The sequence below is a fragment of the Grampus griseus genome (assembly GCF_964374135.1).
Source record: "Grampus griseus genome assembly, chromosome: 19".
Classification (NCBI taxonomy): domain Eukaryota; kingdom Metazoa; phylum Chordata; class Mammalia; order Artiodactyla; family Delphinidae; genus Grampus; species Grampus griseus.
This window is the reverse complement of record NC_139013.1, coordinates 51,887,004-51,905,512: the sequence shown is the minus strand read 5'-3', so window position 1 is coordinate 51,905,512 and position 18,509 is coordinate 51,887,004. Positions and strand designations below refer to the sequence as shown.

Below are 18,509 nucleotides of genomic sequence, written 5' to 3'. Positions count from 1 at the left end.
GGCTGGTGTAAATGCCCGCTACTGTGATCGTCACAGAGGACGTGTTCAGAAAACGTCAGCATCGCTCGGGGAGGCGCTAGCCTCCCTGGAGGGGACGCCACCTGGGCTGCGGCCCCAGCTCTGTCCCTCGCAAACAGCGCTCTTAGCGGTAAATTGGGGATAGCACGGACCCCTTGCCTGACTCACAGTTGCTGCACAGCAAATCCAAGCTCCCTCCTTATTTTTCCTTTAAATGCCTCTGTCTCTCTCCCCTGGCGCTTGGGATCAGCTGACGTTGAGATCCTTATCTAAAGCCTCAGAAGTGATGCAAAGCCCATGAGCACGTGGTCACATGAAACGTATCTGAGACGGACGAGAAATCCCACCAGAGGTCGGCCACAGTGTCGTCTGCCACCTTCGCCATCGTCCTGACGACAAGCCTGATTTAATGACGGTGTGATGGCGGCTGAGACTGGTGGGGTTGATGGGGTGGGCGGTGCAGCTCTGCAGTAAGAGCTAGACAGCCTTAAGGTGAAACTCCCGGCCCCACTGCTTTCTCGGCAGGTCACTCGGTATCTCTGGGCCTCAGCTTTCCCATCTGTGAAATGGAGACAGCAAGGGCTGTCTCTCGGGGAGCGTGAGGATCAGATGGGATGCTGTGTGCGTGGCACCCGGCGCCTGCCCAGCATGTAGCAGGTGCTTCCTGAGGGCGAGCTGCTTCCCCTTCTCCAGATGAGAAGCCAGTCCCGGGCCTGCCGACAAGCCCTTCCCGCTCAGGTGGGAAGCCTGGACTCGAGGCCGGGTGTACGGCACAGGCCTCAAATCCCAGACCTTGACCGTGATTCATTTCAGAGCCACGGTCTTTACTCTTCTGGGGGACGAGGCTGGTCTCCCACCCGAGGGCAGACACGTCCTCTGCTCCTTTGCCACCCACTTTCTACCTCTCGCTCCCACCTCCTCCCAGGGCGAGGGACCCTCTCTATTCAGCAGACATGGAAGGCCTGGGCCAGTTTCCTGGACCAACGGGCAGTGACCAGCCTGGGTCTGCAAAGAAAGTGGAGGTTCTAGGTAGCAGGGAACTTGTGCCGGAGTCCGAGGTGGGGGGGCTGGGAGAAGTCATCAAGGGCACCGGGGCAGCCAGAGAAGCAGGGGCCGCTCCCTGGGGAGAGGGACAGAGAGATAGCTCTGCCGGCCACGCATAGCTGAAACCAGGAGTCATCAACCCCAGTGTCCCTAGAGGGCCAGGCAGGCAAATAAATGAGAGAAGTATTAATATCTGTCAAGTGCTTAAAATAGTACTGGAGCACAGTAAACAGAGAGATGTTTCCGAGCACCCCTCGCCCTCCATCGGGCAGCCTAACTGACGGATTAAAGCCTCAGGTCCCACTGTCTTTCCTGCCAGAACGTAAGCTCTAGGAGGGCAGGGGACCATCTTCATCCAAGTGCGCAGAACAGCGCCTGGCACACGGCACACACTCAAAGTGTGGGGCTGCCTGGCAAAGCCGACGGCTCAGCTGGGCGGCACTAAGCAGCGAGCTGCAAAGTGCTGCTGGATTTTCCGACCGTTTTTAAAGAGAACCTGGAAATCCCTATTTTGTTGTGAAATCTCTCGACTTTTAATATCCTGTGTGAGTTGAAGGACAGCTATGGGCTGTGAGGGATGATTAGAGCGGAGAGCCATGTCTGCCTGGACCTCCAGTGCTGGCGGGGGACGGGGCGGGGGGAGACGGAGGCGGGCCCACGCCATGGGTATAGGAAGGGCAGTCTGGGGGCTTCACGGACGTGTTCCCGCTCAGGAACGAACTAGAGAATTCTAGCTGCCATCACCACCATCGCCAGCCCAGCTCGGGCCCAAGAGCAACACCCACCATGTCCTCCCTTGAATCCAGTCTTGGGGCACAGCAGGGTGGCAACCACTCTACCATCGTCCCTAGACGGCTCAGCTGGAAGCACCGGGGGCAAGCCTCCTCCTCAACTCCCTTGTGTCGCTGGGGGACCGCTCACCTCCTCCCGCAAAAGGGAGACAACACAGACTCAAATTCGATTCTGCTGCTTGGTACCGGGTGGTACGCAGCAGGTGTAAAGGAAGCCGACTTCAAAGTGGCGGGGGGTGCGTGGGTGGGGAATGGGATGGCACAGTGCGAAATCAAGCCACGGGGAAGCGTTACCTCTGAGAGCAGTTTCGAGACGATTTCCAGTGGGGCTTGGTTGATGGAGTCATCCTGCAGGGGGGACGTCAGGGCCATGTCCACCAGAGTTCGGATCTCCTTCAAGACGACTTCCCAACGGCTTGGGTTACTCAGGACTTTCTTGTATTTGTAAATCTTTTTCTGGTTGGGAGAGAAAAAGAGACCCACACGTGTTATTAACAGGCCAGGGGTGGAATATACAAGACGATCAAAGAATCAGATGTACTGGATGTGAAAGGCCCCACGTCTGGACCCCTCCCAGCCCCATCAGAATCCGACCCCTGAAGAAGGGACAGTCTTGCCCCAAGTCGAAGGCTGCATTTGCAGATAGTCAGGCCTCCTGAACGCTAGTAATTTCCACTCCTTTTCCAATGACATAAAAAAAAAAAGATGAAGCTATTTATCCTTCAGGTTATATCTTTTGCCAAACTTGTTCCCCAAGTATTCAAACGCAATCGGAGGGGAAGCATTCCGGGTCCACGAAGGCACTTTCTTTGCATTGGAGGCACTGTTTCTGCTCACCCTGACCCTAAGAGGTCCCCTTGGAGACTGTGCTCAGCTGGGAAACCTGACAGACAGGCTTGGGGCCTGGAATTCAGCTCCAGCCAGGTGGGGACCGAGCCCAGAATGGTCCTCAGCTTCCACCTGGGGAGTAAGATGGGTGCGTTCTCACCTCCGCATCCAAAGCTGGCAAGCGGCTGGGGCAGTGGCCGCGGCTCTGTCCATATGAGGCCGGGCTGGCTCCGCCCTCTGACATCATGGAAACAGAAGCCCTCTCTGAGGCCGAGGTCCCAGCCTGCGCTCCCCCAGCTCCGCAGTGGCCTGCCCCACTGCCGCCTGGCTTGCCTGGCCATCTCTCTCTCTAACTGGATAAACTTCATTAAGTGCTCTCTGCTCCTTGGGGAAAACCTAATTTTAATGTCACTGAGCCAGCAGCCAGCTGGGTGACATGTCACAATCTCTGAACCAAAGTCTGAATGAGGGCAGGAGGAGGTGAGGGTCCCCCACTGGCCCCGAGGCTCAAAGAGAAGCTTGTAGGCCACCAGTGTCTCCCCGACCACTTAGTTTCTGAGTTAAGAATTACAAAGGGTCTTGGAAGCCAAGGCCTAAAATGAAGCATTTGGGGGACAAATTCTGCATCCAACTGGGTAGTTCTCTGTGCTGAGTGAGGCGTGGTGGTGGAACAGGTGGTCGACTGTAGGATCAGACAGGCCTGGTTCTTCCCATAAAGTATTTCACCTACGGAGCCTCAGCCTCGTCTTCTGTAAATTATGCATGAAAATACCCTGTGGCCTCTTCCAATGTGGAACCCTTATAAATCCTGGACCCAGGTGGTCCCCTCTCTGTGAGGAGTTACAGTCAAAAGCGTAGTCCCAACAGCACAACCACATAACCCAAAGGGAACTCGCGATACTCAACCTGCCTCTTCTGAAAAACTTTAAAGGAATGAAATGGACAACCCTCAGTGACCCGGACAGCACCCCGTTTTTTTCTCCCATGTTTCTCCCACACTGCATGATGTTCTGGGGCCTCTTATTTGCTAATCATACCCCTGCGCCACCACCATCACCCGCTTAGTTAACTACACCTAAGCTTATTTCCCATAGTCATTCCAGATCTTTCTTATGTCAATCTCCACAGTCTGCCTCTCCCTCCTTCTCTCTCTCCTTCCACACACTCTGCGGGCCCCACTGCCTCCCTCCCTCTCTCCAAGCTTTTTTTTTTTTTTTTAACATCTTTATTGGAGTATAATTGCTTTACAATGGTGTGTTAGTTTCTGCTTTATAGCAAAGTGACTCAGTTGTACATATACATATGTTCCCATATCTCTTCCCTCTTGCTCCCTCCCTCCCACCCTCCCTATCCCACCCCTCTAGGTGGTCACAAAGCACCGAGCTGATCTCCTTGTGCTATGCAGCTGCTTCCCACTAGCTAGCTATTTTACGTCTGGTAGTGTATACATGTCCATCCCGCTCTCTTGCTTTGTCACAGCTTACCCTTCCCCCTCCCCATATTCTCAAGTCCATTCTCTAGTAGGTCTGTGTCTTTATTCCCGTCTTACCCCTAGGTTCTTCATGACATTTTTTTTTCTTAAATTCCATATATATGTGTTAGCATACGGTATTTGTCTTTCTCTTTCTGACTTACTTCACTCTGTATGACAGACTCTAGGTCCATCCACCTCATTACAAATAGCTCAATTTCGTTTCTTTTTATGGCTGAGTAATATTCCATTGTATATATGTGCCACATCTTCTTTATCCATTCATCTGTCAATGGACACTTGGGTTGCTTTACATGTCTATTGTAAATAGAGCTGCAGTGAACACTGTGGTACATGACTCTTTTTGAATTATGGTTTTCTCAGGGTATATGCCCAGTAGTGGGATTGTTGGGTCATATGGTAATTCTATTTGTAGTTTTTTTAAGGAACCTCCATACTGTTCTCCATAGTGGCTGTACAATCTCCAAGCTTTTGACGTGAAGACAGCACAGTTTTCGTCAAGTAGGGAATGGGAAAGAGTAGAAACATTTACTTGTCATTTTAGATCCTATAAGGGCTGGAAGAAACGCATGGTAACCCCTGTTGGGGGTGGGTGTTCAGTGAGTAATAAATACACCGTCGATGGAGACGATGGTGACAAGCAGTATTTGGTGAACTCCGTGACTTTCATGATGAGGCGCACCTAGCCTCTTGAGGCTCCCCTGGGACCGTAACCAGCCTCCGTCCCAGTTACCTGACTGGTGTTGCCAGGAGCATGACCACGTCTATACAAATTCAAAGTGCCCCAAGTCTGAAGCGGTAGAGACACTTCCCAAGGCAAGAACCCGGCCCATCCCCGAAGATGGAACGCTCCTTTGAGTCCTAGACACTGCGGTTCTGCTCTGGGCCCAGAGGATTGCTTAATTTTTAAATGACCATGAAATGGTCACAGAAACTCACCGTACATTCAGCCCCAAAGAAAACCACAAGGACGCACAGCCGTGCATTCCCACGGTAGATTCTAGACTGGAATACGGTCTGCTCTTTAAGCGCCCGCTCTCGTAATCAGCGGCAAGCTGTTTACTTTTGAAAGAATAATGACTTCACTCTTTTTGTGAAAACGAGGCGTGCTCACTGTAAGAAATGTAAACCACACTGAAAAGCACAAAGAAGAGGATAAACGAAAAAAGGTCTCGAAAATCCCACAACCTAGAAATAGCCATCACTAACCTCTGGTGAGCACTGTTCCAGCTGGCCCTCAGTTAAACTTCGCCCGTGGGGGTGGGCGGCCGTGAGCTCGGCCCCTAAGTCCTCAGGACACACACTCGATGTCACCGAGACAGTGAGGCCCAGGTGAGAGGGCCCATCGGGCGCCGCCTGCCCCAGCGAGCCCCTTCACAGGCGTGCCCAGCCTCGGGCTCGCAGACACAGCCCCCCTGACAGGCCGCGGAGGTCAACAGCTTTCCCACGAGCCCCTGCTTAAGGCGCGTCCCAAGGACAGTGGTCACAGAGGCTGCACTCAAGACCAGAGGTTCCCAGGGGCTGACAAGGGCTAACGTTCAACGACCCACCAGGCACTGTGCAGAGCACTTCGGGGCATCATCTCACTCCACCCTCACAGTAACCCCAGGAGCTGGGGACCTGCCATAGGCCCTGGGAGCAGAACCGCAGACAATGACCCGAGCGCAGATGGTTTATTTACTGGGGAGGTAATGGAGGACACATCAGTGCAGGGGTGAGAGTGAGACTGGGAGAAGAAGGCAGTCAGTCACCGCCAGAGCATCATCAAGTGTTAGGACTGGGCAACAGGCAACGCCACCACTGTGGGGACAAGGCTGAGTCCTGAGGGGGCCTCTGGGAGACAGTGTGGATCACGCCCTAGAGTTGACCCACCCAAGGAGCAAGGAAGCGGCCCTGTTTACCCACTAACTTCCTGGACTTCTGGCTGCCCTGCGCCCAGGCCAAAATGCTCCCACAGCCAGGAAAAGACGTGCCCCCAGGGCAGAGTCACCGTGTTTACAGTCTTCAGGGCAGAGCCATGCCAAGAGGTAGGGCGTCTGCAGCTTCTGCCCCAGGCTCTAGTTTCCTGTTTACACACACGACTACCAGGGCCGGGAGGTGACATGACTTGCCCAAGGTCACACAGCTAGAAAGGGGCAATTCACAAGTACACACCGGCTCTGGTGGACCCCAGAGGTCTCCCTCTTTCCATTACATGGGTCAGGGCCAGCGCAGATGGTGGAGAGGAGGCGCAGATTCACCAAGAGACACCGAGAGGAAGGCTGCAAGGACGCTTGACGGTCTGGGATGAGGGCTAGAACGCGTCTCCAAGGCTCTGAGAGCTGGTGGGAGCAGCAGGGGGGCAGTGCAGCTGTGACACCGTGCTCATGGCGTGTGGGTAGGTGGCTGGCCCCCGGAAGAGGCTCTGAGCCCTGGCACAGGGCAGCCACAGGACAGAGGGAGGCCTGCCCAGGCCCGTGGGGGCCTAGTCACTCTGCCTTGGGTGACAAATCAGCACATTTCATCCCAGGAGCTCTGCTGAGCTCATCTGGTGATGAATCACGGTGGGACTGGGTTGGGGATGCCTCTGGAACCCTGACACCCAGAAGCCCGGCCCTCAGCTTTGCCCTATGGTCCCTCCACTGAGCCCATGTCACCAGAAGGGGCGGGTGACCTCTTGCCGTGTCTGGAGTGGATGGGCTGCTGGACTCCTTTGACAGGAACCTCGGAACTGTCTCCCTGCTTGTTTTTGTGTAAGAAAGCCAAGAATGGTCTCACATTTTTTTTTTTAAGGGTTGTTCAGGGGAAAAAACCAACAACAAAGAACAGAATACGCAACAGAATCAAATGTAGTCCACAAAGCCCCAAACATTTGCTGTCTGGACCTTTAAAGAAAAAGTGTGCTAACCCATGGCTGGAAAGGTCGAACCCCACCCAGCCAAGGAGTAACAGCACAACGCAGCTCAAGATCAGGGGCCACCAGGGGAACACAGGTTCAAACCATAAAGAGATACTGCTCCACACCCACTAGGCTGGCTGGAACCAAAAGACAGGTATCTCCAAGTGTTGACAAGGATGAGGAGAAAATGGGATCCTTGTGCATTGCTGCTGGGAATGTAAATCAGTACAGCACCACTGGAAGACAGGTTGACAGTTTCTTAACTCATTAAACATAAATTTATCATATGACCCAGCAACTCTGTTCCTAGAAATCTACTCAAAAGAAAAACAGACTCTACGTAAAGACATGCACGTGAATGTCCACAGCAGCATTATTCATAACAGCTCCAAAGTGGAAACAACCCACACGTCCGTTAGCTGATGAATGGATAAGCAAGACATGGTATATCCAGACAATGGAATAGTACTTGGCAGTAAAAAGGATGGAAACACTCGTATGTGCTACCAATACGGATGAATCTCACCAATATGCTAAGTGAAAGAAGCCAGATGCAACAGACTAACTGGAGGATTCCTTTTATAGGAAACGTCTAGAAAAGGCAAATTTAGAGAGACAGAAAGTGGAACGGTTATTGCCTGGAGTTGGGAGGTGGCAACAGGGATTATTAGGCTGCAAACAGATATGAGGCATTTTTAGATGATGGAAATACTCTAAAACTGCATTGTGATGGTCACATAACCCTATAAATCTACTAAAATCATTGAATCATTCACTTACAATACGTGAATTTTATGCCATGTAAATTACACCTTCATTAAGGTGTTAAAGAAAAAAATCCCAACCCAGGTAGGTGGAGGACATCAAAAAAAAGTCAGAGGCAGTATGGCTTCGTGGTTAAGAGTGCAGGTTTTGCAATCAGCAGAATTCAGTTCAAATCTAAGCTCTATTTCATCTACCCATCCACCTATTCACTTATCCATCCATCCATCCATTCGTCCATCCATCCATCCATTTATCTAATCATCCAATAACAGTTACTGGGAACCGTCTAGTATGCTGTGGCAAGTACTGAGTTAAGTCCTAAGGATACCAGTGATGAGCAAAGCAGACAGATCCCAGTGCTCGTGGAACTTACAGCGTATTACTGACACCCTACTTTCCTCGTCTGCAACGTGGGATGAGAACAACCACTATCAAAGGCTTGCCATGCCCATTCCATGAGATGATATGTATAAACACTTAGCCCTGTTCCTCGCAAAACAGCAGCGCTCATTCTTATCACCCACCAAGTCCTGTGGGTGAGTGATCCAGAGCAGGCAGGACTCAGGAGGGCTCCGGGCATCTGTGACTAAGCCCCACCCTCTCCCGAAACAACAGAGCCAGCAGGAAGAGCCAGCCGCTCCTCCACTGCAGTCTTCGCCCTCTGCTTATCAGGAAGGGGGCGTTACCTGGGCAACATCCGCCATCTCTCCAGCAAATGCTGCTATGCCGCAGAGACAACCACAGACGCCCGGGTTCCCCGGCCTGGGAAAGTGGAGCCCGTCGGCTCCTCCACGGGAGACAAGCCGTCCCCGGGCAGGCGCCCCTCTCTAGGAGAGGTGTGACTCAGAATGTGCGGGCACCACGCCTCCCGCTGACGGGGCGGTTGCTCTGCCGCTTGCTGCAGCCTCCGAAGCTCGGGCTCACGAAAGCACGCATGCTCCCCCCACCCGTCATTAAAGGAGAGGGCGCTCCTGGAGCCAATGAGAAAAAGGAGCCCGGCGGGAGCTGGGCTGGCTGTGACAACTTCTCTCCAGGGGGTGTCCCAAAGCTGTGCTGCCCGGCACGAGAGCCAGCAGTCCCGTGTGGCTACTTACACTGAACCTAATTAAAATGAAATACGACTGAAAATTCAGCGCCTCGGTCCCACTAGCCGCATTCCAGCGGCTGGACAGCCACACGTGGCTAGAGGCTGCCACACTGGACAGTGCAAATAGAGAACATTTTCATCACTGCAGAAAGTTCTATTGGGCAGGCTGTCCTAAAGTCTTAGCATGCCCCAGAGGACCAGTGACGTGCTCGTTGCCTCTCCCATCACTCAGGCAACGCCTATTTGCTGGGGCCAGTATGTGAGCGGCACGCTGCCCATCTCCAACTTTCCCTCCAAGGCCTGCAGGGGCTGTCCCCAGATGTCCTCTGCACACCCAGGGAGAATGACCAAGTGGTTGACTTCTTTGGCTTCCCTGATTCCTAGACAGGGGGGCCTCTGACCTCCTCATTCCTTCAAGACTCACTTGGGGCTATGGAGGAGTGTGCCAGGTAACTCACCACCTCTGCCAACCCAGTGTGCTTCTGGGGGCACACTTACAAAAATTCTCACAATGACCCAACAGTGGGAGCAGTATAATTAGCTTCATTTTACAGATAAGAAGTCTGAGGCTGAGAGAGGTTAAGTCAAGGAGCTAGTAAGAGCCAGAGCTGGAGTTGGGACCCAGGTAGAGCCGGATCCTGAGTCCCCGACCACCGTGCCACTCTGAGAGGCACACCTGAGTGCTTTCTCTGCCTTGATCCATGCTGCTGCCTCCTGCTGAAACGAACAAAAAGCCCTTTAAATTGGAGGGCTGAGCCCAGGGGCAGTTCCAGACTGGCTGCAGCTGGGCGTCTGGATGACATCTGCCTGGAAAGCCGGGTCCCGGGGAGATGGGCAATTTGTTTGAAAAAGGGGGAAGAGCATGGCACTCTGCCCCCTAAGTGCCCACTGGAGACGGTCTTCCTGCAGTCATTACTGCTTCCAAGGAAACAGCAGAAACTCGGGCACAGTGTCCCGCTCATCGTCTCTGGAGCATCGCCTGGTTGCCTGGGCAACCATGCATCTGGCTGGTGAGGAGATGTACTGGTCTTGGTGCCAGGCTTGCAGCTGGGTACCACATCCTACCTGGCTCTTGGGGCCTGCTGCAACCTTGGCAAAATCCAATCATCCCACGGATCTGACTGACTGCACTGAGAAAATTTTAGGTGGCTGTTTTCCTCACTGAGCTCTGGCTCCTTGGGGACAGGGATAATGCCTTGTCTGTTTCTTTACTGTTCTGTGTGGTGGCTGGAATCGCTGAGGGCACATGGAAGGTGCTCTCAGTATTTGTCAAAGGGAGGAGAATAAGAATCAGAAATAATGGTTGGGCTTCCCAGGTGGCACAGTGGTTAAGAATCCGCCTGCCAATGCAGGCGACACGGGTTCGAGCCCTGGTCTGGGAAGATCCCACATGCCGTGGAGCAACTAAGCCTCTGCACCACAACTCCTGAGCCTGCGCTCTAGAGCCCGCGAGCCACAGCTACTGAGCCCGCGAGCCACAACTACTGAGCCTGCGCGCCTACAGCCCGTGCTCCACAAGAGAAGCCACCGCAGTGAGAAGCCCGCGCACCAAAGAGAAGCCCTGCAACAAAGAGCAGCCCCCGCTCGCCACAACTAGAGAAAGCCCGCGTGCAGCAACAAAGACCCAACACAGCCAAAAATAAATAAAATTTAAAAAATGACACCTGTTCTTGAAAGAAAGAAAGAAAGAAATAACGGCCAACATGTAGGAAGGGCTTCCACTGTTGTCAGCTACTACACCGAATCCTTTAACCCTCCCAGCCCACGGCAAACGCATGAACTACCTGCAGGGGGAGCTTGTTAAAAGGCAGATTCTAACTCGGTAGAGCTGGATGGGGCCTGGGAGTCTGCACTTTCCAGCAGTTTCCAGATAAGAGACATGCTCTTGAACCCAACCCCAGGTGCCTCGTCTGTTCCTCCCTAGGAGGCATGCTTGCTCTGCACCCATGATACAGAGAAGGGGGCAGTGAGGGAGTGATACCTTGCCTGCGGTCACACAGCTGGTGTTGTGAGCTATGTTCCCCAAAATGGTATGTCCAAGTCCTATAACCGCGGGTATCTGTGGATGTGACCTTATTTGGAAATAGGTCTTTACAGAGGCCATCAAGTGAAGGTGAGGTCATGCTGGATTAGGGTGGGCCCTTATAAAAAGACCAGGGGAAGACACACACATACACAGGGAGAGAAGCTAGGTGAAGGTGGAGGCAGAGACTGAAGCAACGCCTCTACCAGCCAAGGGACGCCAAGGAGTGTAGCAACCACCAGAAGCTGCAAGAGGCCGGGAGGGAACCTCCCTTAGAGTCTCTGGAGGGAGCATGGCCCTGCCAACACCTTGATTTTGGACCTCTGGCCCCAGAACTGTGAGCGGTTACATTTCTGTTGTTTTCAGCCACCCAGTTTGTGGTACTTTGTTATGGGAAACCCACACAGCTGGTGAGCAGCAAAGCAAGGCAGACCCCAGGGAGCCTGGCTCCTGGTCACCCTGCTGGTCCGCTTCAGCCCTTAGAGCTGATCCTTCCCATCCTTTTATTTTATGGAGGTGGCAGCCGGGGCCCCTGCTCTCAGCGGCTTCTCCCAGCTTACCCTCAGCTTGGAATTGGTTAGGTTTTCTCTTGCTGGGGAAGACCTGACCTCCTGTCTCCTCTTGTTCCCTCAGGGTTGGAAAAGCTGGCGTCCACGCTTGACGCCTGCCTCCAGCCCATCACCCGAGCGCAGAAGCCCCTGGTCCTGTGCTGCCTGCACACCTGGGCGCCTGCACCATCACTAATGCCATGAGGAGCCGCCTGGACACCCAGAGAAGCTGCAGAGGGAATTCCAAGGAGGATTCGGGAGGACGTCAGCACACGGCTGGCTTAGGGTCCTCGGCAAAGAGTCATGAGGTGGGCTCTGGCTCAGAGTAAACACAGCCCGCTTTCCTTTTATTTTTTTTTTAATTGAAGTATAGTTGATTTAGAATGTTTCAGGTGTATAGCAAAGTGATTCAGTTATATATATATGATATATATATATATTTCCAGATTCTTTTCCATTATAGGTTATTACAAGATATTGAATATAGTTCCCTGTGCTATACAGTAGGTCCTTGTTTATTTATTTTTTATATAGTAGTGTGTATATGTTAATCCCAAATTCCCAATTTATCCTCCCCACCCCTTTCCCTGTGGTAACCATGTCTGTGAGTCTGTTTGTTTTGTAAATAAGTTTATTTGTATCTTTTTTTTTTAAGATTCCACATATAAGTAATATCGTATGATAACTGTCTTTCCTTGTCTGACTTACTTCACTTACTATGATGATCTCTAGGTCCATCTATGTTGCTGCAAGTGACATTATTTCATTTGTTTTTATGGCTGAGTGATATTCCATTGTATATATGTATCACACCTTCTTTATCCATTCCTCTGTCAATGGACGTTGAGGTTGCTTCCTTGTCTCGGCTATTGGAAACAGTGCTGCTGTGAACATTGGGGCGCATGTATTTTTTCTAATTAGAGTTTTCGTCTTTTCTGGATATATGCCCTGGAGTGGGATCGCTGGATCATTGTTGGTTCTATTTTTAGTTTTTTGAGGAACCCTCCTACTGTTCTCCATACTGGCTGTACCAATTTACGTTTCCACCAAGAGTGTAGGAAGGTTCCCTTTTCTCCACACCCTCTCCAGCATTTCTCTTTCTTTTTTTTTTTTTTTTTGCGGTACGCGGGCCTCTCACTGCTGTGGCCTCTCCCGTTGCGGAGCACAGGCTCCAGACGCGCAGGCTCAGCAGCCATGGCGCACGGGCCGAGCCCCTCTGCGGCATGTGGGATCTTCCCGGACCGGGGCACGAACCCGCGTCCCCTGAATCGGCAGGTGGACTCTCAACCACTGCGCCACCAGGGAAGCCCTCTCTTTCCTTTCATGAGGTTTACACATCTGCCCATGGTTGGCAACCCCCATTACGCCAGCTGACAGCCCAGGGTTTCCTACAGCCGGGCACTGCACTAAACTCATCCCAGAACAACTGTCCCAGGGTTCTCAATCCTGGCTACGCATAAGAACTATTTGGGAGGCTTAACAACATTCCAATAACAGAGTCCAACCCCAGGCCAATCCCACCCGGCGGCTGCTGTGGGCAGGGCGGAGCCGAGGCATCTGGCTCTTTGGCCACTGGTATATCTTAAAGTACATCTGAACACCAATGGGCACAACAACATTATTCACAATTGCCAAAAGGTGGAGGCAACTCAAGTGTCCACCGACAGGTGAACGGATAAACAAATGTGGGCTATGGATACAAAGGATTATTCAGCCATGAAAAGGAAGGGGATTCTGACACCTGCCACAACATGGGTGAACCTTGAGCACATCATGCAAGTGAAATAAAAGCCAGTCACAAAAAGACAGACACTGTAGGTTCCGTTCACAGGAGGCAATACCTAGAGTCATCCGATTCATAGAGACAGAAAGTAGACGGAACGTAGAACGCGGGTTGCCAGGAGCTGGGGGAGTGGGGAGGGGGAGTCCGTGTTTAACAGGGACGGAGTTTCAGTTGTGCAAGATGAAAACGTTCCAGAGAAGGCTGGTGGAGGTGGCTGTACAGTGTGAGTGCACTGAACGCCGCAGAACTGAACGCTTAAATCTCCAGGTGACTTGAGCCTGCAGCTAGAGGTCAGCCCCGGTGTCCAGTCTAAGGTGGCAGATGCGACCCCTGCACGCCGTACAGACGCGAGACCCCAACAGTAACCTGCTCCGGGTCAAAGCGGCTGTCTGAACCAGGACCCCTCCTCAGGGTCACCTCATTGTCCTGAGTCATGGTCAATGAAGAGACCGTGAGCTGCAATACATAGGTACAGCCCTGGACCTGCTCTCAGCTTCTGGAAATGCTCTCCTGTCTCCACATGGCCTAACCCCAGGGGCTGGGGAATGGGCAGTGCCCAGGGCGGGGCTGCACGCACCTTCCGGCCTGGTCCCAGCCCTCTAGGGAGGCTGGGGGCTCCCCAGTCGTGCTCAGCACACCTGGCGCTACACCCTCACTGCCTTTGCTCACATGCCTCCACCCTCGTCAACTCCTGGGGTGCTCAGAGGCTCAGTCACGACCCTGCTGTGGCCCTCAGGTGTGTGCAGAGTGGCGCACCTCTGCATGCGGACCTCTGCTGCTAATAAGCTGTGCAGCCTCAGGCAAATCATATCACCTGTCTGAACCTTAGTTTCCTCATCTGTAAAATGGGGATGATAGTCGCGCCTGCCTCTTGCGGCTGTTGACAAGATTAAATGTGATATTTCATGCTGACTCTTATAGATGCTCAATAAATGGTAGCTACTCAGTCAGTAGGACATCGATTAAAGACAGTTAACTGCTGAGAAAAAATAAAGGTGACTAGAAACCCCTAAGTGCCCATCAATAGGGAAATGCCTGAACAAACTACAGCCACATGCAGCATCACACCAGACAGCAGTTAAAAGGAACAAAGGCAAGCCAACAGACCTGCCACGGATTCCACCCCCACGAACCGTGTTAAGTGTAGAAGCAAACACACACACGTGCATGTATATATTTACGTGCCTACGCTGCACATACATGGGTGGGGAGGGGAGGACCAAAGAGGGGGCTGAGGAAGAGAGCTTCAGCTCTACCTGAAATGTTTCAAACTGTTGCAGGAAGCCATAGCCGTGTATTATACATTAATTTAAAAGAAATAAAATTCCCAGGATTACTTCATTTTTGAAATGATACGTGTTCACTGGAAAACCAGAATAGTACAGAACGGTGTCCAGGAAGGGAGTAATAAAGTGCGCAACAGCTCAAGGTGTGGGCTCACCGCCTGCACATCTGTATGCGGGTGACCATCGCTCCACAGATTCTCTTTCTGTGCACGTGCATACCCCTGCCATAAAAGTGTACATAAATTTAGCCCATATCGCACGTGTTGGCTTTTTTGTTTTTAATTTATTTTTGGCTGCGTTGGGTCTTTGTTGCTGCGTGCGGGCTTTCTCTAGTTGCGGCGAGCGGGGGCTACTGTTCGTTGCGGTGCGCGGGCTTCTCATTGCAGTGGCTTCTCCTGTTGCAGAGCACAGGCTCTGGGCGTGTGGGCTCCCGTAGTTGTGGCACGTGGGCTCAGTAGTTGTGGCTCGCGGAATCTAGAGCGCAGGCTCAGTAGCTGTGGTGCACGGGCTTAGTTGCTCCGCGGCATGTGGGATCTTCCCGGACCAGGGCTCGAACCCGTGTCCCCTGCATTGGCAGGTGGATTCTTAACCACTGCGCCACCAGGGCAGTCCCTGTTGGCTTGTTTTTTAACCTCACCTCTGCCTCCCCTGCATCTCCCCCACCCCAGAATCCATGCTAAAAACAAACCATATGGTTGGCAAACATTTTCTGTAAAAGGGTCAGGTAATAAATATTACAGGCTTTTCTGGCCACACTCTGCTGTTGTAGCACAAATGGGTGGGGCTGGGTCCCCCCAAACCTCTTATTTACAAAACCAGGCAGTGAGCCCGATAGTCTGTCCACCCCCGTACATATCAATTCAGATATTCCTCCACGGCCATACGTTAATCAAATGCAAATATATAGAGAGATTTTCTTTGGTCCTTAGCTTTTGTTTTGTTTTACGAAAAGGGCATCACATTATACGTGGATCTCTGCATCTTGCTTTTTCTCTCTTAACACCTGGAAGTGGCCCCATGTCAATCAGTATAGATGTTCCCATGCTGTGTGTTTTTATAAGCCACCTGAAATATCACCGGGCAAAGGTAGCATATACGTCTAGAAAATGAAAAATCAAGCCAACAGGAGTCCTCTCGCCTGACCTCAGCCTTCTGTGCAGATCCTCTGGGAGGTCTTTCTGGCAGCAGCCATCGGGCGCCGTGACCGCCATACATCAGTGACCGGGCGCATCCCTGACCAGACAGCCGGGTCCCTGACCAGACACTCTGCGTCAAAGAGCTCTTCTCCAGGGGCCACTGCCTGCCCTGAGGCGGCCCCCTTGGTCCAACACGTACTTCCACGGTTCCCGAGATCAAAGCCACCACCCCCCCCGGCCAGCCTCTCACATACCCCGAGACGTGTCCTGATTCTCCTTAATTGTAAACTCGACCCAAGGTGTGGGTGAGACCCCACCTTTAACAGAATGTGTAAGGAGATCCTATTATTTTCCTGTAATGATTTTGCCAATGACGTTAGTGGTGCTGGGAACCCCGTGCAGAGCTGAACCACATCCTGAAGGGCACAGTGGGGGCCACCTGCTAATCAATAGCAGGAAAGGCTGTTTTCTGAGGAAACACCCCCGATGGCTAGCAACTCACCAAATAAATTAAAAAATGCAAATAAGGTACCAGAGGCTGCTTTTCCTCTGCCGTGTGGAGGAGGCCAGCCCCAGCGGGTTTGGCTGTGCTTAAGGGCAGAGGACAGCACAGGGCTGTTGCCCTTGGGTCCGATAAAGGGAAACCTCTACCCCAAATAAGGAGTTCTCCGGCTTGGCTTCAGACGGTAGCATCTCAACAGGGGCCTCCGCTGTTTATTTGACTAACAACTTTATCTACTGCTCGCAGCACTTCAAAGGCATCCGATCCGTTCATCCCTTTGTGTGGGAAGCCTCTAGTCCTTGTCGGGCTGCCGCCTCTGGGCTGGAGCCATGGCTCCTGCCACAAGCCGCCTTAATTTACGAGCACCCTGGAAAAGGGTCCAGTTCCCTAATTAATTCCTCCGCAGCGGATCGTCAAGGGGCGTGCCCAGGCAGGCAATGAGGGTGTGCTTGAATCAGCGTGGGGCGTACTCCTGCCTTCACGAGCGGGGGTCTTGTGGGGAAGCAGGATGCACCAGGGGCTGTTCCTTCCTTGCTGAGGAAGGCCCCTCAGATAGGCCCAGGGCATGGTCAAGACAGAGTCCAGGGGTGGGACCTGGGAGGCATTCACGGCGGTCAAGTCCGAGTTGCCCGCACAAGTGGAGGAGAGGCTGGCAGAGCAATGCAAGAGCCCTTCCTGCTTGATCGCAAGCCGAGAGGGACCCAGCAACAGGGCCTAAGGGACACAGAGGAGGCTCAGGCCTGGGTCTGAATTCTGGCTCAGATACAGGGGAAAGTTATTTACTCTGAGAGTCAGTTTTCGGGTCTGCAAAATGGGGACGCAATCCTACCTCCCAGGGACTCTGTATAGACTAAAATAGGGCAGCAGATGAAGTGGCTGGAAAACAGTCGGCACTCAATAAACATCTGCTGCTCTTTCCCCTTTCTTCTTTTTTTAAAAATTTTATTTGTTTATTTCTTTTTTGGCCACGTTGGGTCTTAGTTGCGGCACGCGGAGTCTTTCGCTGCGGTGCGCGGGCTCTTCATTGTGGCGCACGAGCTTCTCCCTAGTTGTGCCGTGCGGGTTTTCTCTCTCTAGTTGTGGCGCACGGGCTCCAGGGCACGCGGGCTCTCTAGTTGAGGTGTGTGGGCTTAGTTGCCCCGCGGCATGTGGGATCTTAGTTTCCCGACCAGGGATCGAACCCACGTCCCCCCTCATTGGAAGGCGGATTCTTTACCACTGGACCACCAGGGAAGTCCCATCTTTCCCCTTTCTTTAAGCTACTGCAGTGGCTCTCCGACTGTGCTGTGTATCAGAATCACTTGGAGGGCATGGAAAACACACCTTGCTACACTCTCCTCCCCCACTTTCCAGTTTATAAGACAGAAGATCTGCATTCCTAGTAAGTTTCCAGGCTACGTTGAGGCTGCTGGTCTGGGAATCCCACTTTGAGAACCACTGAGCTACAGTTCGGAACCCCCGGGGTCCATCGTGACGGAGAGGCCTCTGAGGAAATAAAGACCATCCCTGATGGAAAGTTCAACGCAGGTGCTGACAAAGGCTTCGAGAGCCAACAGATGCCAATGGTCTGCTCCAGCCTGCCACCTTCGGCCATTGCTCAGCTGGCCCTTGGTCTCCTGGGGGCGCTTTTCAGGGTCCACGCACTCTCGGACGTCTGTTCCAGCCCAGAGGGCAGATTCGGCCCACTCTGCCAAAGGGTCTTATCCACGCATCTGCTTGGTCCCCACTGTTTCTCCAGCTCCCACCCGGACACAGACCACCAGGGCCTCCTGCCGCCAAGGTCAGCAGGCTCCGTCTGGGTGGCTTTAGCACCCTGGACAGGGGTGAGCTCTCTGTCCATTTCAGAGCCTTCTGCAAAACCATCCTTGGGGTCTCAGAGGGGCAAGGCCATGGGACTTGCGCCCTTGTCTCCCGATCAATTAGCCTCTCTCCCAAACCCCTTTCCATCCAGAGAGTTGGCTGCCCACTGGGTATTTTCTGATGGCCGGGAGAGGTGAGGACCTAATCCCTCTGTGGGGACAGGCACTGCTCTTTTCGGAGGCTCTGTTTGGCCTTGTCTCTGAGCCAACAGGCGGGCAGGAGCCTTGGAGGCAAACCCAGAACAGCAGGCCACCCTCCCCTCTGAGGCCGGCCCCGCCCCCTGCATGGCCCCCCGAAAGCTGCCCAGCATCCCCGGCTCGGGGGGCTTGCTGCCCACCACCCAGCTGCGGAAGGGACCTGCAGATTCCTGTAGAACAGAAGGTCTTCCTGGTCAAGAGATTGCCTCCCATTTATGTTTTTTGTTTGTTTGTTTGTTTTGCGGTACACGGGCCTCTCACTGCTGTGGCC

General features: G+C 52.9%; 1 protein-coding gene across 1 annotated transcript in view; it reads right to left on the bottom strand.

Annotated features, from left to right (window-relative positions):
- Positions 1 to 18,509, bottom strand: part of CMIP (c-Maf inducing protein) — a gene marked incomplete at its 5' end in the record, with an annotated part of 233,678 nt that overhangs the window by 48,444 nt on the left and 166,725 nt on the right. The window contains one exon of the mRNA XM_082676384.1: positions 2,148 to 2,309. Within this exon, the coding sequence (XP_082532510.1) occupies positions 2,148 to 2,309 (162 nt within the window). The remainder of the gene's footprint in view (positions 1 to 2,147; positions 2,310 to 18,509) is intronic.